Source organism: Danio rerio, chromosome 3, assembly GCF_049306965.1.
Source record: "Danio rerio strain Tuebingen ecotype United States chromosome 3, GRCz12tu, whole genome shotgun sequence".
NCBI lineage: Eukaryota > Metazoa > Chordata > Actinopteri > Cypriniformes > Danionidae > Danio > Danio rerio.
The window spans coordinates 9872736-9897298 of record NC_133178.1 but is presented as its reverse complement, the minus strand read 5'-3'; the positions used below and the strand labels follow the sequence as shown (position 1 = coordinate 9897298).

Here is a 24563-nt window from a genome sequence, read left to right as displayed (position 1 = left end):
AACCATATTCTGCACACATTACAAAGTCCTGGCTGCGGAAGAAGAGGATACAGGTACTTGACTAGTCTGCCTACAGTCCTGACCTGTGTCCAATAGAGATTATGTGGCACATTTTGAAGCGCAAAAAGCAACAATGAAGACTTTAATGACTTTGAATGACCTTAATACTTATTTTGCAAGAAGAATGGTACAAAATCACACCTGAAACACTTCATCACCTGATGTCTGCAGTCCCCATTTATTTAATTACAGCTCTAAAACAAAAAAAAAACAAACAAGTCAGTTTTCTTGTGAGAATTTTTATGCAGACATGCTTGTTGACTAACTAACCTTACAAACTCAGGGTTATCAAAAGTTTCATCAACAGTTTTATGCAGATTCACTATTGCATGCAAATATTATGAAATCAGATTGCCAAAACGTGCAACTTAAGCTATTATTTTTTAAAAGACACACATTATCGGTGATATATAATAAGCCACATTCCTCATCTGTTAGTTTGAAGAGTCTTTGTCTTCTGACTGTGAGTGACAGACTTTTCTGATCTTCTCCTGCTTTTGAGCTCCTGCAAAATAACAAAACTACACAGCGAGAGACGACAGTATACTCAGGTGAGTCTGGGGTTACATGAACATAATTTATTTATTTAGCTAAATAAGTAAGCTTTCCATTGTTATGATGGGATTGTATTTGGCTGCAATACAACTATTTAATTATCTGTAAGCTGTAGGTTCAAAAAAATCGGAATATTAAGAAAATCACCTTTAAAGTTGTCCAAATGAAGCTCTTAGCAATGCATATTACTAATCAAAATGAAGTTTTGATATAATTACAAAATGTCTTTATGGAACATGATCTGCTTAATATTCTAATCATTTTGGCATAAAATAAACAATTAAACATTTGACTGATTATAAATATACTGTATATTGTTGACTATTCCTACAAATATACCCGCGCAGCTTAAAACTGGATTTGTGGTACAGGTTGGAACATTACAGAAAGTTTCTTACCTAGGATCTCAACTAATGATATGTTTAAATTTTTTTTTTTTTTTTTTTTGCTAATGTGTATTGCAAAGCAAATGTTAACTTGATTTGGGTTTTTTGTTTTATTTTACAAAATTGTATTTTATCTTTAGTTCTAAAAACCTCAAGTCTTAATTTGTGTAATACATTTCAACAATCTACTCTCGGGCCTGTTAATAAGCAACTAACACTGCGCTAGCTGCTAATTAGTTAGCCTAAACAAAATGGATAGTCAAAACCAGCATATAAAAAGAACACATAAGGTATTACATTTACATTTAGTCATTAGTCAATTGCAGTATATCTGGTAATTCTCTGTGCCGCTTTGTAGGTGTCTGTAATGCTAGTTTCAGTTCCTGTGCTAGCTGTAATATCATGTTGTGCGGCAGTCTATGATTACTTATAAGTGTTTTGTTATGTTAATGTAACATCTTCAGCACTCCAAAAGCCTTTCTGACATTAAACATCTTCATTTTCAAGTATTAATAAATGTAATGCTATTGTTTAACAACTCGATTATAAGCTTTTTTTTGTTCTCCTGTTTTTCCTGTTAGCTTTCGAATCATTCTAGAAAATAAAGTAGCACAGTGAGCTATACTTAAGACAGTTTTTAGGATTTTATTTTGTTGAGTTAGTATGTTTATTCAATTCATTTAACCTTTATTTGTAAAGCGCTTTTACAATGTAGATTGTGTCAAAGCAGCTTCACATAAAAGATCATTGTAAATTGAAACAGTGAAGTTCAGTTTTAAAGTTTAAGTTCAGTTCAGTTTAGCTCAGTTCAGTGTGGCTTAATCACTACTGAGAGTCCAAACACTGAAGAGCAAATCCATCGATGCGCAGCTCTACAGATCCCGAACCATGCAATCTAGTGGCAACGAAAAAACTTCACTAATTGGCGAAAGTGAAATGTATCTGTTATACCATCTGTTATACTATCGGTAGTTAAGACAATATGACACATTTAATAAATGCTGTTCTGTAATAACCAAAGTTTGTCCTAAAAGTGACCTTAGACCTGCCAAAAATTAATTGTATGGGCAGTGTTGTAGCACTAACTGTGAAGTATGAAGCTTAGTATAGTATTATGTGATTGGTTTTGTGGTACAGGGTTACACATTTGGTCCCAACAGACCTATGACCATGTTTACCAAAGAGATCAGATTTGAAAGTTGGGATCTTTCTGTAATACACCTCCAGGGCCACATTTAGCTGTATTATTCTGTTTGATGCTGTTGGGTTTCTCTTTCCTCATCATCTCTGTATTTTCTAGATCATCTGAGGGATTGAATCATGATGCTGCTGATCGTTAAAGCTCTTCTCATTTTAGCAGCTCTAGAACAGGTGAGCATGTTTGAATATTTCAATCATTGATTGTCAAATAATTTATATTACAGACATTGAAAATCAGGGAATGTAACAGTATATATAAGGAATTTAAGGATGGAATTATGTATTTTTCCTTGATGATCCAAGTGTTTCCTTAACTGTTGCCACCAAGTTCTCAAGAACCCTTTCCCCTTAACAAATACAAAGACCAAACAGCTCTCTTAAATGCGCGAATGACACTCAAAATGCAAGCATTCGCACTTAAATAATTTTTTTTTCAGAAATGTATTAATTTTAAGATAAAAAAATTCAATGACAAACTAATTTACACAGCATCTGCGCAGGAGTGCATCCATATAAAATTGCAGTTTCAGTCCAGCTTAAAAAGGCTCTACATGACCTCAGACGAGTTTTATAGGTCCTCCATATATATAATGTCGAGTTTGACTTGATGTGGGAACATTTCAACTCGCTTAATGGAAAGAAAACTGCACAGATAATGTTTATTGCAGTTATTGCAAGACAAGCATTTGTGGTTCGGGATATCAGGATATGATGAATAGATGTTTCTACTTCAAAATATTGAGCTAATGAAATAAGGTAGTTTACTATAAAATTAAGAAATGTCTTTTAGGATGTGTATTTTTACCAGTAAAACACTGGCAACCGCAGCTGCCTTTTTTTTGTTTTTGTTTTTTACTGTAAATTAATCATGCTTTTTCATTATTTTTTGCTTATTGCTATAATGTCACATGATGCATATATAAAGCAGGTCATATGTGCCTGATCTCAGGAGTATTTTACGCAAGTATTTTACATTTTGCCAGTTAAGTGGCTTATTTGTACGAGTACAGTCGTACAAGTTATGTACAATTATGATTGCTGTTTCTGCAGGATCACAGAGCCGCCGCCGCCGCCGCCGCAGCTGCTGGGAAGATATTTCCACTGGGGATGGAACACAAATCCGTCGACGATCAATATAATGGCTGCAAAGGACAAATGGCAAATCTGGTTAAGACCAAATATCTGCCAAATGAATTGAAAAGCAATTTTAAATTTAAGCAATACTGGCAAAACAGCGCAAAGGTTGTGAAGTATGGTAAAGACCACTTAACTAGAGACCATTTAATCGCCATTCACGTGTACACTGGCAAATATGTGTATCGTCAGTTTAACGAAGATACGCGTTACGGCAAAAACCAATACAAGCACAAGAAATACAAGTGGCATGCGCTGCACTTCCTGTTGACCGAAGCGTTGCAGATTCTGAAGAAGTCACACAATAAATGCTTTCAAACCTACCGCGGTACTACGGCTAATTTTAATAAGCATGTTCTGAATAAAGAGATCCGCTTTGGTCAGTTTACGTCCTCCTCTCTTGATCCGAAAATAACACAAGGCTTTGGATCGAAGTCCTGTTTTGAAATTATAACTTGTGAAAGCGCCGAGCTGATGAAATATTCTCAGTATCCTTACATTAAAGAGGTGCTGATTCCTCCATATGAGAAGTTTCGGGTCACCGCTGTCCGGACCAAACAGAATTATAAAAATCTGTGGTGCGACACGGTGTACACTTTGAAGAGCGCTGGAAGAACAAGTTATCTGAACTGTGAACTGATCAAGAAACATTAAAATAATATCCAAGAGGTAATCTTGTACAGTTGAAGACAGAATTATTAGCCCTCGTTGTCAGATTGTCATTCTTTCACCATTCTATTTACCAAGTGATGCCCTATTTAAATAGTATTTTTTTGATTGTACAATAGTTTGATTTGTAGACAAACACTTGCCTACTTTGCCACTGTAAAAAATATCCATACATTTAGTCATTCAAGTTTTTATTTAGTATTTTTCTCCTTTTATTTATGCTTCTAAATTGCATTATGGGATCTTAATTTTTCTTCCAACAACTCTGAACCTTGAAAAGTTAAAAGGGACTTTTATGAACAGTATTAATGGTTTAAAGTGACCTATTGTCTGGGTTGGTGTTGTATATTTTAATACAAACACCTTATAATATACAGCCAGTTCATTTTTTGTTATTTTGCTGACTTACACTCCATTTTATTAGGTACACATTACTAGTACCGGGTTTGACCCCTTTTTGCCTTCAGAACTGCCTTAATAATTTATGGCATGGACTCAACAAGCTACTGGAAATAGTCCTTAGAGATTTTGGCCCATATTGACATGATAGCATCACACAGTTGCTGCAGATTTGAATGGTGCACTGTGGTCATAAAGGGATGAACATGGTCAGCAACAACACTGAGGAAGGCTGTGGCATTGACACAATGCTTAATTGGTACTAATGGGCCCAAAGTGTGCCAAGAAACTATACTCACACCATTACACCACCAGCACCAGTCTGAACTGTTTATACAAGGCAGGATGGATCAATGCTTTCATGCTTATGATGCCAAATTCTGACCCTAGCAACCGAATGTAGCAACAGAAATCGAGACTCATCAGACCAGGCAACATTTTTTCCAATCATCTATTATCCAATATTGGTGAGCCTGTGTGAATTTTAGCCTCAGTTTCCTGTTCTTAGCGGACAGGAGTGGCACCCAGTGGGTTTTCTGCTGCTATAGCCCATCTGCCTCAAGATTGGACGTGTTTTGTGTTCAGAGATGCTCTTCTGCAGACCTCCGTTGCAACAATTGGTTATTTGAGTTACTGTGACCTTCCTATCAGCTCTATATTTTCTCTTTTTCAGAGCATTCTCTGTAAACCCTAGAGATGGTTGTGCGTGAAAAATTGCAGTAGATCAGCAGTTTCTGAAATACTCAGACCAACCCATCTGGCACCAACAACCATGCCATGTTCAAAGTCACTTAAATCACCTTTCTTCCCCATTCTGATGCTCAGTTTGAACTGCAGCGGTTCGTCTTGACCATGCCTACATGCCTAAATGAATTGATTTGCTGCCATGTGATTAGCTGATTAGAAAATTGTGCTTATAAGCAGTTGGACAGATGTACCTAATAAAGTGGCCAGTGAGTCTAAAAATAAGTCACTTTGTTGAAATTGGATTTCAACATCAAAAGTCAACAGAGCATTAATCAAGATTCCATAATGCAAATCACAACCTACAGAAACACAAAATATAGAAACTGTTCATTAACAGATATTTTTTTTTGTAGTTAACCTAATTAACCCAATCAAACTTTAAGCTGAATACTAATATCTTACAAAAATGACTAGTAAAATATTATGTACTCTTGTGGTGGCAAAGACAAAGGAAATGAGTATATATATAAAAATCACAAATAATTTTGCCTTTAACTGTACATGCAGTTCCTCGTGAATCACTATAAACATTTTCTTCCTGATTTCAATAATTCTTTGTCAGAAAAGTGTTTTGTTCATATTTCAAGCTCATATCAAGTTCATATTTTAAAATAAAGTTTTGTTTTGAGACTTCTTCTGCAATTCATGTCTTTTATATTACAGTGTATCTGCAATCTATTTTTCATACATAAATATTTACAAACTTAGATATTTAGATCTTTTTACATACTTACATTTTTCATAGAAGATTATGGATTTACTGTTCTGTTTAATGTGACTTTGCAATACATTCAGAATAAATATATTTATTTGCTGCTTGTCCAGTTTACTTAATTTAACCCACATCTGTAAAATACTAGTTCTCTTAATCTTTTTACGTGTAATTGACATCTGAAAATGCAGGCTTTTAAAGTATTTACCAGATTGTAAAGTTGCCATTCCTTTTCACAACACCTAAAAGATATTTAGGGACTGCAGACACCAAGTGATGAAGTGTTTGGGTGATATTTTGTCTCATTTTTCCTGCAAACAAGTCTAAAACGAGCAACATTACTGGATCGTTGTCATATTTTGCACTTAAAATGCATCACACATTCTCGATTGGAGACAAGTCCGGACTGCAGGCAGGACAGTCCAGTACCTGTATCCTCCTCTAATGCAGCCAGGACTTCGTCAGAAAGATTCATGCATTGTTTTTTTTTTGGGTTTTTTTTATACCAATTTAGGAAACATGTTTCAATTAACATTTAAAGCCAGTCCGTCACTTGTGAAAGGCACCCAAACCAATATATTACTTACACACCTTCTGTACTAGACTTCTATGAGCCCTAAAAACTCTGCTGACTCGGTCGATAATTTAATAACAACTCCAGTTTATTCTTTACCTAACCTTACTGCTAAACCAAACCATCAATGAGGGATGAGCATATTGTACTAGATTCAATTAAATTGTAAAACGTACAAATTGTAATTGTACAAAATTCATACAAATTAAAACACTGAAAAAGTAAAAAAAAAAAAACACTGTGAGAGTGTTGAAGATTCCATGCCATGCAAAGCTCAGTGTAATGAAAAACCCTTTAAAAACCTAAATAGAAATGTTTTAATAAAATATATTGATCTGTGAACTTATTTTTGTCAGACAAAGGAGTCATTTAAAGCAGGGGTTCCCAAACTTTTCAGCCCACGACCCCAAAAAATAACAACGTCAGTGACTCGCGACCCTCATTTTTCAAGGTGGTCATACTGTAAATTGACAAACGTCGCACACACAACTATATGTAACCGGTTCTGCGTTGTGTTTTCTTTGTTTTATTATGGAATAACCAGTCGAAGATCTGCAGTTGTGACGGCTCTTTACTCACTGGGAATAAATCAAAAAGCACAGCTTTTACAGTGTGTCTTCGCCCTTTACAGCTTTTCTCTCCCATGCATAGTCAGTGCAGAAAGGGGAAGAGATGGAGAGAAAGATAGAATAAAACTCCAAACAATATTAACAAAGTGACAAAACATACCTGGGAATAAATCAAAAAGCACAGCTTTTACAGTGTGTCTTCGCCCTTTACAGCTTTTCTGTTAAAGGTAAAGTGCAATGCATTTAGCATTCACATGCTTCAGTTAGGCTAAAGTCAATCAAAACTTCAATTTAAGTGATGACACAAAAATAATGAAATATATGTGAAAAATAAAGGTATAAATATTATTTAAACATGAAAACTAGCTTTAAAAGTTATTTATAAAGTAAAGATGATTAAAGATTAATTGGAGCTTAGCAGACACCCACCTCTCCCATGCATAGTCAGTGCAGAAAGGGAAGAGGCGGGGCGCAAAACAGGAAATTAAACAGCGTGAGCTCCCTTAGAAATTTAAAGGAGAAGACACACACTAACAAACACCTCAGGTATACTTACTAACACATTAGATAAAACACATATTTTGTGTAATTCTATACTTAAAGCGAAGAATACTTTTCATACCTGTTACACATAGACATACATAAACATGAGCATATTGACAACAAACATGCAACAGTCCATCCAACCTATAATGGTTTACGTAGTCATTTATTAATTTAATTACATTTGAATATAAAAATTAAAGGCTGATGGCTGAGTTTTATTTGTATGCTGTTTTAGTTGTTTCTTTAACAACTATTAACTATCTTCTGTGGGTTATGAATAAAATATGGTAATTCAAATGGTTTAATAAGATGTATTTGAGTTGTGGAAATCACCAAGCGACCCCTTGTCATTGTCCCACGACCCCCCGGGCCACTTTGAGAACCACTGATTTAAAGGAACCGAATTACTGGTTCAAAAAAACAGAGCAAGTTTGTCAACATACAAAAATTTACAGCATGTAAAAATGTCTTCATGCACGTTCTCATGCTGGTTTTTGTGTGTATTGCCTAGAGTGGGCAATTAAAGATCAAATCCAAGTGCAAAGTTTGTTTTGCAAGAACAAATAAGAGATAACAGCTATTTTGGCTGATTAGGCAAATGACTTTAATTTCAACATTGTTATCTTCTGATAACAGATGACAAGGAAAAAAAGTATATTTTGTTATCTGAAGATTACAACATACATTTCAAATTGTTTTTTTTTTTATGACTTGCAAATTTCAGGTATGCATCTTCTTTCCCCACAGTGTCAAACCAGAGACCTTTCTGATGTAGCATGATCAAAAAGCAGAACAAGTCAGCTTGACTTTTTTGTGTGTGTGTCTATTCTTTTTAGTGTGTTTTAAACATCCACATTGTTACGAAAAAAATAAAAATAAAAAATCCTTAATCAAAATGAGGTTTAACCAAAAAGTAACAAGATAACAAGGATTAAAAATATATAATCCCTGTTGCCCCCGCGCTCCCCCCTCCCAAAAAAATAAAAATAATAATAATAATAAATAAATAAATACACACACACACACACACACACACACACACACACACACACACACAACCACACACAACCACACACACACACACACAACCACTCAGAATTAACAAGAAAATGTGATTTACAGAAATAAAGGAGCAAAAATAACATCGGGAGGGGTTCAGCCAAATTAAATACAATAAACCAAGCTAACTAAATTAGAACTTCCCTAGAAAGTAGATGATAAAATACAGAAAACTTACCTCCCTACTAACAAACACAGGAGAAAACAAAAACAAATGAAGGCACCAAATTCTGACTTCAACTGTAGCTGATCTCCGGGTCACTTTTAGCTTAGCTTAGCATAGATCCCTAAATCAGATTAGACCATTAGCATCTCACTCAAAATGTTTTAAAAAAGAGTTTAGATAATTTTATTTTTAGTTTCTATTTAATGCTTGATTTTGCTGTAGTGAGGCTATTGAATTAAGCTATTGACTCTTCTTCATGTGCTATTTTGTAACATATTGACACCCGCTGCAGCCATGATTATTATGCCAGAATGAGTGAAAAGGTCTCAGCCATATCGGCCTAGAAAAAAGACAACTTTTCATTTTCCGTCAGTCTTAGTACATGATTTAACTACAGATGAGTTAAGCTTCCCATGGAAAAAAAAAATTTCAAAACTCATTTTTTCGAAAGCAAGATGCTAATGGTCTAACCTGATTCAATGATTTATGCTAAGCTAAGCTTAAAGTGCTCCTGCCAAACCCAAAGATTGGCTGAATGGATTAAAAAAATTGTGAAACTTGACTATTTAACTCTAGGGAGGTGTAAAATGAGTCTATTTCCACAAAAGTACAGTGTTTTTTTTTAAGGTTAAATCTGTGAATATCAAGTTTAGGTGGTTGTTTTAAACAGTTTTATTGCAAAAATGTATCCATTTGCATGTGTTAATTTTCATTATACAGTATTTACTCATGGATTTGCAGTTGTGTTTCTCTTTTTTATCATCTGTGCTTTACTATATCTACAGTAGATCATCTGAGGGACTGGATTAAATCAAGATCCTGCTGATGATTAAAGGTCTTCTTCTCATTTTTGTTGCTCTGGAACAGGTAAGCAACAGCTACAGTACACTTTCTGTGAATATTACAGATATCAGTATTGATATACTTTGTCGCCTGTTTCACTCCCATCAGGTGAAGTTTTTTTTCCCTCTCCGCTGTCGCCACTGCCTCACATGGTTCAGGATTGGTAGAGCTACCTGGAACAGGTGAGTATGTGCTCTGTTAAAGTCATCATGAACTCAAAATTTTACTCATGTTTTTATATAGTAGTTATTTTTATTTGTGCACTTCATTATTTTGTAAAAATTAATTTGCCCTCATAAACTTTATTCAAGTACCTTAACCTTTTCTCCTCCTCGTTGGTTTATTCGTCAATCTTCCTTCATTTTACTACTACTAGTAGTAGTAGTAGTAGCAGCAGTAGACGGTGTTGTATTAGTTGTAGCAAACGCTATAGTAGTATCAGTAGTGGTAGTAGTATCAGTATTAGTAGACATTGTAGTAGTAGTAGTCGTGGTTGTGGCTGTAGTAGAAGCAGTAGTAGTTGTAATATAAGTAACTTTCTGTAGTAATAGTTGGTGTAGCACTTGTGATTTATTATTATTGTTGTCATTCATTACTGTTGTCCTTTCTCTCTTTTTACTCTCATTTTTACTATCATGCATTAATAAGCATTGTTGTTACTCCCAGCCTCTGACTGGTTTCTTTCTATATGTTTTATCTATATCTGTGACACTTGCTTCATTTATTGACTGTTATTGTTCCTTATGTATGTACTCTGACCTGTCCACCAAGTTACCTTTACATGCATACACACACTCACACAGCACACACTCAAGCACATACCAGTACCTGACTATATTGTTGTTGTTTTTGTTTTGTTTTTGTTTCGTTGCTTTGTATTTGTTTTTTGTTGATGTTTTCTTGTATTTGTATGATTTTTGCATATTCTAATAAAAAAATAATAAAAATAAAAATAAATAAGAGAGCAAAGATAACATTGAAAAAAAAAAAAATTCTTCCTTCATTTTATCATTGACACTCAGCTTTCAACAATCCAACCGGTTCTTAAAGAACAAAATCATACACCGCCCTACATTTTTATCTAATTTCAGGACTGTTTCAAGTGGATGTACGTCACGATAGCAGGAAATAGCATTCATAATTTCGTTTTTACAGCCACTTTAACAATTTCCTGTAGAGTTTACAGTAACTTACAGGCAGATGTTAGCCAGAAATTTACTGTAAATCAAACAAATAAAAAAACACTTATTTATTGCAATGATATTTACACTAACGTTTATTTTGCTTTATGTATCAAGTATCTACATTCTTTTACTGTAAAACATATGGTACTGTTATGCTGTGTTCACATCAGACTTGGCATGCACAAATAAATAGTGATATTCAAGCGTAAATAGATGGTGAGCATTTTGAGTTTACTTGCTTCATTCGCATTAAATTCACTTCACAATAGATGCGAATTCACATCATGGGCAGGACGTCTGTCTGCCCGGTGACTCCAGCTTCTAGGGGTGTGATAGATTACAGTTGATCCATGATTTGTACAGATCACAACCCACAAACCATATTGCTAAATTTGTAACGATTGCAGAGAGATCGCCTCTCGCATCATTCAAATTACAGGTATGAAAGCATTTAGGCTTTCTTGTAAAATATAATGATGACGAAAGAAGTTGTGGTAGTTCATTAGGCATGTGGTGGGTTTCTTGGGTTATTAAAGTTGTTTTCTGTCACTATTTGTTTAGCCTGCATTAATGCATTCAGTGTAAACTGCACGATTAATCATTAAAAGATCAGGATCTCAACACCCACGCAACAAAAATTATAAATGACGGTGATTTGCATGTTTATTTATCCTTCAAATCGCTGCATTCAAATTTGACAACTCAAAAATTATTAAAGAGATTCAGCCTTTAGTCTTCTGAGTTAGATGTGAAGTTACAAACAGTCAAATAAAACAGAAGTGCTGAGAGAAAATGTATACTTCAGATAAAACCACTGATGTTTATGGTAAAGATTAAAATCACCGTCATATGCATTTGACAACGCTCAAAAATACAATCTGTAGGCAGCAATTACAATATTCAACCAAAAAGTGGCGACAACCAGCCATCACAAATATGCCACTGAGTAATTCTTTAAAAATTATCCATCTAGCAATGAAACATGAAGTTTTATGAGTAAATAACTGAATAATTAATTGAAAATGAAAATAAAAAGAAATTTGGGTTGTGCAGTTCTTTTTGTTAAAACCAAAAATTTATTACAAATGTTCGCTAAAGTACAGATTTTTGAACTCAAGTCAAGTCAAACGCTCAATTTGCGCCATTTCGTTTGTGTAAATTGTGCCATAGGATGTGTATTCGCGTCTTTGCATTGACTTAACATGTAAATAACATGGTGCTTGATGCCTTCTCACCTGTTATAAACTTTCATGTGATACAAATTGACTTGTAAATCATTATTCATTGATCTATTTTCTGTAAAAACAATACAAATTCACTGTAAAAAAAGATGCTTGCTTCCACACAATCAACTGGGACAACATAAAGGAATTAAGTTAACTTATTCATTTTTACAAACTGAAGTGCAACTGAACTGAACTGAAAACAATTAAGTTTTGCCCCTTAAAATTCAGGAATTATGTTGTTTCAGCTCATTTTAAATAAGCATTTTGAATGAACTGCTAACTGTCATAATCACCAGCAATCCACCCTGTGTAGATCTTAGGAGAACTACAAATCTGCCAGCAAAAGAACTCACACACCTGGCCTAGATCCCCATGATTGCAAACAGACACAGCTGAAGCTGTTCATGACTAATTACACAGACTCACATACATTATATATATATATATATATATATATATATATATATATATATATATATATATATATATATATATATATATATATATATATATACACCTCTCAAACACACCCACATGTTGCTGAGTCTGTTAAACTGCATAGTGAACATTACGACACGTTTTCTTTGTTTTGCCTTGTCAGGTTAGACCCAAGCTTGTTTGTTTATTCCTGTCTGCTGCCTGCCTTTTGACCATCTTCAAGTGGTGGGCAAAGCGAGGCTTCATGAAACACTGAAACAGTCAAAGCAAATGTGTCGAAGCTTTGAAACGTTTCAAAACCTGTCTCCTACAATGAAATCTCGTCATCATTTTTAAATATATTGTAGAGGAAAAGCTTCGGCAAAGAACAGTTGAGCATATTGAGGTATTAAACATCACTTTGTAGAATTGAACCTTCAAGTTTTATATTGGAGTGGTGAGAGTTCCTGATTAGCATGCAGGGATAGTAGATTAGAATCCAGGCTGATACAGCTATTTTGATTAGCTTTAAATCAAATTTGAAATGCTTTGTTCTTGTATCGTTTTGCTTCAACATTGGTCTGACATCTGAATAAACACTTTGTTAATAAATATATCTTGTTTTGGTCATAAAACAGGGTTGTTGCTAGATCAGACACAGTTGTGGCCAGAAGTTAACAAGAATTATTTATATTAATAATTAAATTTCCCATTTATTGTATTTTATTACCTTCTACCCAAACCTAAATCACAGTACTGTAAAAATATTAATTATTGTTTTACAGTGTTACAAAATAATAGTAAATTGATGGCGTATCAGCAGCTGTCTCCTATCTATACTACATCATAAAACAGTTACATTATTAAAATACATAAAATTATAATTTTGGAGTATTTGAAATTATTGTCGTGATTTGAAACCCAAAAGCAATTTGAAGCACAGCAACAACATGCACACACACGGTCCACTAGGCTATATTACACATAGGATTTATCTGACCCTGGCAGTCAAATGCAGATTCACCAGGTCTCGAAACGCTTCTGAAATGATCGATGCTTTGAATTGCTTTAGTCACGTGACCAGGTGTTTCACAACACTTTAGTCACGTGACCTGAATGTTTTGGATCATGCTTCGGTGCGTGTTCGAAACACTTGCGCTTCGGGATCTCAACACTGTCAGCTATCCCTAACATCTGCCTGTTTATCGACTACGACTACTCTGGATTTCCTGTTTGCTCCTGTGTTGACTATTGCCTGCCTGACCATTTTGTTCAATACATGCATTTAGATCCAAACCCCAAGTTGTTAGTGTCGCTTCATATTACACTAACGTAATTTTTTGTGTGTAGTAAATGACTGTATTTCATATAATTAAATTTCTTTTTTTTTGTTGTTGTATTTCAATTCACGTCCAATTAAAAATACTGTTTTAATTTCGCCAACTGGGTGTTTTACCACAGTGCAACTTTAAAATACAGTAACATACTGCATACCTGCTGTCAAAAAGTGAAATACATTTCATATTACAGTTAAATACTGTAGAATTTATAAATATCATTAACATTGTGTTCTATTATAAATGTTATACACATCAATATTGATACTGTGTTATTTATGACTGCTGTTTCCGCAGGATCACAGAGCATTTGCTGCAGGATCGGTTTATCCACTGGATAAAGCTCTGAATTCAGTCGATGCTCAATATAAAGACTGTAAAGTGAAAATGGCAAATCTGGTGAAGACCAAATATCTGAAGAAGGAGCTCAACAGCATGCCTGTATATAAAAAGGTTTGGAAGGCTGGTGAAAAAAAGTACGTTAAGAAGCCAGTGGGTCCCTTGACAAAGAATCATTTAATCGCTCTTTATGTGTACACCGATAGCAACCTATACAAGGATTTCAATTCTGCTACTCGTAACGGTAGAAAACAGTACACACAAAAGACATTCAAATGGTATTCGCTGCACTTCCTGTTAACAGAAGCCGTTCAGATTCTGAGGAAAACACAAGGCTGCATGAAGACGTATCGCGGCACTTCGGTTGAGTTTACTAAGAATGTTCTGAACAAAGAGATTCGTTTCGGCTCATTTGCGTCCTCGTCTCTCGATCCTAATGTAGCTCAAAGTTTTGGAAGTGTATCTTGTTTTGAAATTTTAACCTGTCATGGTGCTCATGTGGGACCGTTTTCACAGTTTTTTTATGAGAAAGAGGTGCTGATTCCTCCATACGAGAAGTTTCGAGTCACTGCTGTCCGGACCAAACAGTATCATTTTAATCTCTGGTGTAACACTGTTTACACCTTGAAGAGCACAGGAACAAAAAGCGACCTGAACTGTGCGATGACTTCCAAGAAAGCTGGGTGATAACAAACAAAAGTATTATAATCATATATATGTAAACAATCATAGATATGATTGTTATTTTACTTCAGTTATTTGTCATTAAATTACTAACATTCTGAAATAAATACTTTGTATATGACCAAGCGTATGTGTTTCAGTGATTTAATGTCTCTGATTCATTTCTTCATTTATACCCGCATGGAAAAAAATACCTGTGGTGGGAAAGGCGTGATCGAAAATCCAGGAAGGTGGGAGAGCAAGCGGAGACACGGCGGCTGGTCAGTGGTCTAATCAAAAATAATTATTAACACCTGTATTTTCTAGTGATTGGGCCGGAGAGACAACTTCATAAGGAGAGGAGAAGGAGAAGCCGGGAGAGAGGAGAGCCTGTCCACCTGCCGACTCGACACGCACATACTCACACACATCATTCAAAATAAAAGTTTGTACCTGATATCGCCGACCCTGCGAGATATATCCAGCTGCAGGCCCGCAGAACCACACACGTTTGAGGCACACACAATCTTGGACATACAATCTAGGCAAACCATAAATGGTAACTAACTCTTTAGCATTATCGCCACCTATTGAATTTCACAAATATGGTTTCCCATTTCAGTCAATTTTATTATTATATCGTAACGATCATTTTAAAGTCTCTGCAGTTTCTGAACTTAAATTATGTCAATAAAAATAACTGGTTAAAGACACTTATGACTTTATTCGTGTGTCCATATACACAAAGAAAACATAATAGACCGTCTAATTGTTGGATTAAGTGTAATAAACTACACTGTAAAAAATTTCCAGGTTTTCACAACAAGTTACTGTAATTTTTCACAGTAAATTACATTAGTATCCCTTCACAGTATTTAACTGAAAAATTCACAGTAATATGTTGTATTCATAATTTTATTGTGAAATTACGGCAGGTAGCATGATTACAGCAAATTACTGTGAAAAGGGCTATATCTTTTGCACGTTAGTTATAGAAATTCAAACCTTTTTTAAACTCAACGTAGAAATTAATACAAATGAACTTTTAACAGATAATAACAGAATGTTATAGCCCCCAAAACGATTTGGTTACCAACATCTTTTTGATTGTACTGCACCTTTATTTAATTTTATACAGTTAGAATAGGAAATAATATTTAATGAACATAACTGTGTGCTTAGCCAAAACATAATAAACTGGAATAAAAAGTAATTAATTAATGAAACCAAAGACTGTTAAACAGCCAACAATTATTTCAATGTCAGGGTAAATGTCTGCTTTAGACGGTTTCATGAGTATTGGGCACCTGTCATCGCCTGGAGGTCACTAATCTCAGAATTAAATATATATATATAAATTATTATTTTTTTATCTATATAAATAAACCACAGATTAGAGTTTTAAACAACTACATTCTAGCATGAAAAACAGTTAAAACTTCATTTTCGGACGCATATAGAGCCATCGAAGACGGGGCAATTGTCCCAATGTCTAGCCTGAAGACAGGCGCCTCTCGGCGGATACATGAGTAATGAGCGCCGTTACCGCCTGGAGGTCAGATCTCCGCTACAGGCAAAACACACTTAAAATTACACACAATCTTTACTAACAGTCCACAGATTTGAGTTTTGAAGAACTACATTCTCGCATGAAAAAGTGTTAAAACTTTATTTCATTACATATTACAAGCAATATTTATAATATTATGTGCCTTCTCATCCACCATTACAGCTTGATGCAGCTTGGTGCGAAATGAATCCTGGGAGGAAAAAATAATAATTCTCAAACGAACTTTATTCTTATTGTTAAAGTCAGACATATGTAATATTTTGAATGGCGAAGAAAATAATTAACTTTATATTTCAACCAATATATTACTTTTGCACTGCTTCGGTTCAGGACTCGTGTGACATTGAATCAGATTCAGATATTTTATCAGACGTGTTCATGAGCTCGAAGTGATCAACAAGCAATTCGTGTACAAGCAGTACACGAACCAAGCAATATGATGAAATATTAATGAATTATATGTTTGCGTCTTACAATATTATACAAAACGGAATCGTTTTCAGGCGAATTCGACTCTTTACTGTTCACTTAAAGGAGCCGAATTCGACTCTTTACTGTTCACTTAAAGGAGCCGATTCATTGAACAGAACTGACTCGACCGCAAACAAGCGCCATCACCACAGACAACGCCGTCGTCTCTTCACCCAACGGATTCATCCTCGGTAAGTGTTAAAATATGACTTTTGTCCGTTAAATGATTGTTGTATGTGTATTTCTGTATAGTGCGTGTCATTTAACAGGAATTTACCGAGTACTTTAGTTGTACTCGCACGGACAGGGTTTAAGCGCGCCTTTTTTAAAGCAAGAAATTAACGACGCCAGATGGTGATTGTAGTGTTTTCTGAGGTATTAGCATAACGTTAACGTTAGTTCCTGAAAAAAAAGAAAGGGAATTTTCTTTAATTAACTTTGTGTAACTGCATTTTCTGTTTCAGTACAAGACTGAAGTAAAGGTGAAATGACTATAAGTTAACGTTAAGGTAAGCTCTGACCTTCACTTAAGTTAACGTTACGGTTAGTCACCATCATGTACGTTAATTTTGTTCACTGTAACGTTAACGTTAAGTTAGTTAAATAAACTAAACTCATTATGAAACAAGTCTTAACTGTTTTATTAAATGAGGCTTATAATACAATTCAGTTGTATTCTTTTAAACTAACACTAACACAGTACATATTGTATATTTCTAACTGGTGTTAATGCAGTGCTAACATTTACTAATGAGAAGTAATTGTATAGTGTCACTAACTGTAGATTTTATTTTTTGGTGTTCAGGTGTACCTGATAATAGCTAAAGTGTGAGGTGAGTGTAAATTCTGAGCACACAAATATAACCTAAATTCATTATCACAATCTAAACCTATATATATATATATATATATATATATATATATAGAGTGTGTGCGTGTGTTAGGTTGAGTCTTATTCTACTCTTATTATATTCAAATTTTTTTGCAGCCACTGATGTTGAAACACTGATGCTACCAATCAACCCTCGCTTGATTATTAAAGGTAATGTTGATGCCTTCCTCATTTTTATTAGATTTTTAAATGTCAGGTTTTTCACAGATTTGTTGTGAGCAGTTTCTTGTACAAACTCTTTTTCTTCTTCCAGAAGTTCCACCAGTACCTCCAGTAGTAGTAAATATTAGACAAAGATTTTTTTAAACTATAGTTTTTATTTTTATTAGCAATTTTACTGGGCATGTGTGTTTGTTTGCTTGGTTTTTAATAGGCAGAGCATGGAATGTCAACTTTGTTTCTACAAACAAATTTAATTATTCACAAACACCTCTAATTTAGTCCTTCTTTCCCCCTTTTAGTCTTATTCCTTGGAGGGTCGAGTGGTCATGGGACCTCACCTGTATTTCACAACTGACTTTGAATCTGGTCTGAAACTGAAGTATGCTGAAGTTGCCTTTTGCACTCTGGAATTTAAGGTAATGTCTACAATAAATATTGTAACTGAGGGCTTGTTTTGGGGGGGGGTTAAACAAGGAATGTATAGGAGCACAAGTCATGACTCCCCTTGTCCCCTTGTTATAAAGGGCCGTGTTGCAGACACAAATTGTTTGTCTGTGCTGGAGACCAGAGGGGAAGCTGTCTTTAAAAGGATGGGGCTCTTATACCATATGTGAAGTTACCTATTCAGGTGAGTGGATTACATACAAGTCATTGCAAATGCATAAATAGTGGGAAATTTTTACTGGGAAGCACAAATTAAGTGAAACTCAAAAAACGTTGAAAAATATTTGGAATATTTGCAAAAAACTTGATTGAAATGAATACAACACAAGTGCTGTATCACTTCAATCAAGTTTTTTTTGCAAAATTTTCCTAATATTTAAATCATAAAAAATTAGCTTGATGCAAGAAACATCCTGCTAGTATTCAAGAGCAAGTGCTGTGATGCATGTGTTAACTTTGCAATAAGTGTGAACCCAGCATTAGATTATAGTCTGTAAACTGAAGATGTAAATCAAATCAACTGTTTTAAAATGCTCTGCCTAGGTCATTAAAACCACTATTTGTTGTTGGACTGTTCTTGATTGTGTGTTTGTGATGGAAATGTTTTTCAGATGTTTTTGTTTAAATTATTGCAGTTTGACTGAGTTACAGTATTGTCAGCATGTTCAAACTGAGCTAACAGTAATTTTGCTCTGTAGTGCAGCAGTAGTGTCCCAGTAGTGTCGTATGAAGCTAACTGTTTGTCTGCCCTTTTGCTTATAGGTGCTTTTTGGGCACCTGTTTGGAGATGGAAGACAGACGAAGTCAAAGAAGCAGAGAAGACACATCAACCAGCAAGTGTGTAAAATTATCAGGAAAATGATTGACTTTGAATAGACGACTGCCTTATTTAGCAAGAAGTTTTGTCTCTCTCTCTCATGTATATATATATATATATATATAATGAGAGACAGAGAGAGCGCACTCTGAAGCACTGCTTTTTATATGTATGCTACATATGATGTCAGATTTTTTTATTAATATGTTCTTATAGTATTTTTTGAGGCTTCACCTTCACCTTTTGAAAGTTTTCTGAAATGTTTACACAGATGTCATTAAGCTGTTAAATAAATCTGTAAAATGTATGTGTGTTTGTTTTTATTTTGATTTTAGAGTCTTCTCAGATCACCCAAAAATGAAGATTCGGTCGTCATTTACGCATCCTCAGGTTGTTTGGACACAAAGAGGATTATTTGATATTTTTATTCCTGTGTTTAACAAAAAAACATTTTTTAACAGAGCTGGAACAACCTGAGGGTGAGTAAATCAAGATAGAATTTTCATTTTTGTGTGACCTAAAATTGCTTTGAAATTTTACAGCACCAAACTGTTAAATTACAGTAATCCGGGATATAATTGTAACTTTACAGTTAAATCAGGTATTTAAACTGCAACCTACTGCTAAATCACAGTAATCGTTTTGCAAATTCACAGTAAAATATAGTTAATTCTACAAGATAATACTGTGAAATCACAGTAACATACTTTATTATCTACTGTAAAGTTACAATATATGGTTGTAATTTCACAATAATTTAATGTGACAAAACCACAGTAAATTACTGTGAACTACCTCACAATAATTTACTGTGAATTTACATACAGTAATTTACTGTGAAAGTAATGCAATTATTAGCCAGTAATTTACTGTGAATTTAAGGTCAAATTTTTTACAGTGTAATTCAAGCTCTTAATATTATCATACTTCGTTAAAATCACGTTGTTGTAAAATATAAAAAAGCAAACAATAATGTCACTTTAAAATAAATTAGCCTACTATAGTTAACCATTTAAACAATATAGTTATAAACTGATTATCTTAACTGATTATAATTATACGTTTATATATAAACTACTATCTTTTACTAAACTGTCACTGTTAAAGCTGTTATATATATATATATATATATATATATATATATATATATATATATATATATATGTGTGTGTGTGTATGTATGTGTGTGTGCGTGTGTGTATATACACTTATGATTTTTTTTATTAATAGTTAATATTTTATTAAGAGTATTAAATGTGGGAAATCATTAATTAAAAGGTTATTAGAAAATTAAGTTAATAAACACCGCTTGAGTAAAATATTAATATAGTGTTATACATTTCTTACATGTAAAAATATTTTTATTACATATAATGTATTATTGCCTATCTTAACTTGCTATTATTTCCTTCATCATAAATTAATCCATTATATAAATTAAACCTGTCCAAATGAGATCATTCAGCAAGGCCAGCAAACGTGTATCTGCCAAATTATTGTCAGGTAATAAAGATTGATCAGCTATAATGACTGATTAAAAACTGTTCACTCTATTATATTGAATGGCGATCGGAAACAATGCTCCCCATTCGGCCGTCTCAATCGCAATATTTGTGAAATAAAGTAAAGTAAACACTATTGTTTATTGTGTACAATATTTATTAATCAAATATATCAAAATATATCGATGACGATGTCCAAAAAGACGTTATAACTTTAATATCCGTCATAACAATATATGGTTTGCCTAGATTGTGTGTCCTAGATTGTGTGTGCCTAAAACGTGTGTGGTTCTGCGGGTCTGCAGCTGGATATTATTGGACCCTGCCTTCTTCTTCCCACGAAACGAACATTATTACAATACCATAGTTTTATTGTAGTTTTGTTGAACAATAATGTTGTTAAATGCATTATATTGTATGCATCATTATATACAGGATACTTATCTATATTGAATTGATAAACTGTAATAAAAATTGCAGTTCACTTTAGTTTTACTGCAGTAAACTGTGGTGTATTCCAGCATATTAAACACTATAGTTGTAGTAAACTACACTACCTGACAAAAGTCTTGTGGCCTATCCAAGATTTAGGAACAACAAATAATTAATAAATGTAATCATTAATACATTTATTTAATATAATAAAATAAGCAAAATATTAAAATAAAATAATAAAGTCACCTGAAATGGCAGAGAGAGAGTTCCTGCAGGACTCCCAGAGTTCATCAAGATTCTTTCAATTCTTCTTCAATGCCTCCTCCTTCATCTTACCCCAGACATGCTCAATAATGTTCATCCTTGACGACTTGGCTGGCCAATCTATGAGCACCTTGATCTTCTTTGCTTTCAGGAGCTTTGATGTGGAGGCTGAAGTATGAGAAGGAGCGCCATCCTGCTGAAGAGTTTGCCCTCTCCTGTGGTTTGTAATGTAATGGGCAGTACAAATGTCTTGATACCTCAGACTGTTGATGTTGTCATCCACTCTGCAGATCTCTTGAACGCCTCCATACTGAATATAACCCCAAACCATGATTTTTCCTTCACCAAACTTGACTGATTTCTGTGAGAATCTTGGGTCCATGCAGGTTTCAATAGGTCTTATGCAGTATTGGTGATGATTAGGATGCAGTTCAGCAGATGATTCATAGGAAAAATCTTCCTTCTGCCTCTTTTCCAAATGATCAACTAAGTTATTATTTGTTGCTCTCACAACTGAGATCGACAACAAGACTTTTGTCAGGCATACAGTATTGGGTTATTTGTTTATATTAGGGGAGAGTGGGAACAGTTGTAACACTTTTTGCATTTCCTACAGTTTTAAGAGTTCAAACTTAGCTGATCATCCATCAAATGCTTTTTTGGCATGCTGTCCCAGAAGAGAGCCCTGGACTTGAGGACTAAAGAGACTAAGCCAAAAAGAAAATGAATGAATGATAATATATGCAAAATTTTAACTTGCACAGAAAGAGTCAAATGTTGCAAATGAACCTGAGCATGGGATGGTTGCAAGATTCTTTCAAATGTAATAATAAACAAAATTCTAAAACATCAGGATGGATTTTATTTTTATGTTTTTGGTAAACAGTCTAAATGTAAATTTGTCAAACTGGTAAATTGGCCATATAATTACAAACCTTTTGAAGAACGAGTAACAACCAATTACCAGGCCTAAAAAAACTAAACAAAAATATTTTTTACTGACAATCTAGACTCAACCTTGAACTTTGAAATGAATTAATTAATCAAAGAATTTATTTATTTAAATTAATTTACATTGAAACTGTGATCAAATTTAAATTGTACATTGTTTATATGGCGAGTTGCAACTGACCCAACTCTGTCAACTCTGATTAAACTGTCTAGAGAGATACAGCTTAAACCACTTGATAGCTATACCTATTTAAAGCTAAGAAACAGTGATTTAATTTTATGAATGAATAATGTTTAACAAAAACAGATTAGACAGTATGAGAAATTTTCTGAACTTTAAAAAAAAAAAAATTGTTTTATACTGAAGCAATGGTGACATATTACTGATTTTGGCTGATTTCTCTCAGATTGAAGGAGGGTCTAACTAAGAATATGTAGTAATATCATCACTCTAGCTCATTCCGGAATGGAGGGAACTGCCCTATGTTCCAACTGCCCCACTCTCCCCTTCTATAGTTGTTGTGTTTCTGTAGCAACTATAGAATCGCAATGGATTAATTAAAGTACTCTATAATAGTATGATTCACAAACAATAGAGTATTTACTATAAATTACTATATACTTTTTCATTTGGTAACACCGTTACATTATTCTTCGGACTTGCTGTAACTGAACAAAATGATTCTTAAAATGTTCTTTGTACACAGTTATAGTTCTATTTAGAACCATGTTGTTCTAAAGAACTGTATTTATGCTAAAATTGTTATTTTTTTCCCTTTAGAATTCTTTATTTCCTTTTGAAAAATCTCTTTAGGTTTTACAGCACTCTTTCATGAGACAGTTTTGCCCTCTGCTGGACAGATATATTAAGCCGCCCATGATACGCACTTTCACCGGACGCTTTATGAGTGCTAAATTTTGAGATTTATTCTTGTGAATGTGTTCAAGATAATCTTGCTTAAGTGTAGATCAAGCATCAGAATTGGGAAGAAAAGTCATTTAAGTGATTCTAGAGGTGTCATGTTTTTTTAGGCATAAAGTTGGCTAGCCGGTTTAAATAATAATAGTGCTGTTTATAACATAATCACATTGTTTTGTGAACCTCTAAATGTGATGCTATTCAAATGAATATAGTAAAATATATCGTACAGTAGTGGTATTAGTAGTAAAATAGTATTTCTCAGCAATTATTCATTTTATTTGAATTTTTTTGGCATCTACCACTGCACATAGTTCATACCTGTCAACATTGGGGTGTGAAAATAAGAGATATGCCCACCATAATAAGGGATACCCCACCCCCTGTTTCATTGTAAATAAACAGTTAAAAGGTCAGTATTATGTTTTATTGTTATTATTTACAAAATAAATAAATAGTATATATTAGCAGCAAATAAATTAGCAAACAGTTCAGCTTATTAAATTTAATAGCCATTATAAAAAAAAAAGAATCAAGTTATCAAATCTCATGAATCTTTCTTCACTGTAACTTGCACATCTCATTTATTATATTTCATTTGATTACATTGAATAACTGAGGTGTCACTTTAAAAATGCACATGTAATGTTATAATGAAAGCATTCGATTGCTTTCTTTTCATGCTCATTTAGGCCAAAATTTGTTGTGTTTGAAAAAAAAAAACATCAATATCGATGTTATTTAGATGTTATTATTATTAAAAATGTGCATTTGTCTGTTAAAACACACCCAAAACCCAGACTTTGGCTTCAAATCGCGTGTACAGCATCTGTTTGGGAAACAGTGTCTATTTATCACTATGGAGCGCGTCAGCTGACAGTCACGCACTGCTATATGACTGTTCAAGGATTGCAAAGGAGAGGCGATTACGCCTGGAATGTAAAGGAAAGGGAATCCCAACGTTTTTTATTTATTTCAAAGTGTTTTCATGCCTAAATAAACCGAAAGCACAGAACAGACACACATTTAAGAGCAAGGGGCGGCCCCTGGTGGTCTGGCGGTATGGGTTGCGTATAGGGACGATCGGCTCTTTAATGTTTATTTCCACCCTTCAGAGAAAGACTGAATATGGGAAAATACCTTTTGTACGGGATGATAGCGGCATAGAACTGTAAAATACGGGAGAATCCTGGGAAAAACGGTAGAGCTTGAAGGTATGACATATTATCTTTAAACAAAAGTTTAATTTTTATTTCAACGTCTTCCAGTAGCTAATGCTTCTTTCTAAGCATTTTTTATATTTGTGTATACCACTTATCTAATTTTTAAAACAAAAGTTATTTAAAAAAAT

General features: G+C 34.0%; 2 protein-coding genes and 1 long non-coding RNA gene across 3 annotated transcripts; all 3 read left to right on the top strand.

The window, feature by feature from the left end:
• Window positions 1-452: 452 nt before the first annotated feature.
• LOC103909924 (NAD(P)(+)--arginine ADP-ribosyltransferase 2-like) lies at window positions 453-6643 on the top strand. The gene is made up of 3 exons (XM_073944155.1): window positions 453-611; window positions 2302-2372; window positions 3252-6643. Exons 2-3 carry the CDS (start codon window positions 2322-2324, stop codon window positions 3987-3989), a joined length of 789 nt encoding a protein of 262 aa, XP_073800256.1. The 5' UTR covers window positions 453-611; window positions 2302-2321; the 3' UTR covers window positions 3990-6643.
• LOC103909926 (NAD(P)(+)--arginine ADP-ribosyltransferase 2-like) lies at window positions 470-14927 on the top strand. The gene is made up of 3 exons (XM_073944156.1): window positions 470-611; window positions 9565-9643; window positions 14081-14927. Exons 2-3 carry the CDS (start codon window positions 9602-9604, stop codon window positions 14807-14809), a joined length of 771 nt encoding a protein of 256 aa, XP_073800257.1. The 5' UTR covers window positions 470-611; window positions 9565-9601; the 3' UTR covers window positions 14810-14927.
• A 2024-nt stretch (window positions 14928-16951) lies between these two features.
• LOC137490065 (uncharacterized) lies at window positions 16952-19448 on the top strand. Its single transcript, XR_011009426.2, has 7 exons — window positions 16952-17017; window positions 17291-17335; window positions 17632-17659; window positions 17815-17868; window positions 18180-18296; window positions 18405-18508; window positions 19087-19448. It is a non-coding gene; the product is annotated as an uncharacterized lncRNA (long non-coding RNA).
• The last annotated feature ends 5115 nt before the right edge of the window (window positions 19449-24563 follow it).

Bases quoted from the DNA above. Each gene is read 5' to 3' on its own strand.
- LOC103909924 (XM_073944155.1), top strand. From the start codon at position 2,322: ATGATGCTGCTGATCGTTAAAGCTCTTCTCATTTTAGCAGCTCTAGAA. The intron at 2,373-3,251 runs GTGAGCATGTTT...CTGTTTCTGCAG, and splicing joins TTTTAGCAGCTCTAGAACAG to GATCACAGAGCCGCCGCCGC.
- LOC103909926 (XM_073944156.1), top strand. From the start codon at position 9,602: ATGATTAAAGGTCTTCTTCTCATTTTTGTTGCTCTGGAACAG. The intron at 9,644-14,080 runs GTAAGCAACAGC...CTGTTTCCGCAG, and splicing joins TTTTTGTTGCTCTGGAACAG to GATCACAGAGCATTTGCTGC.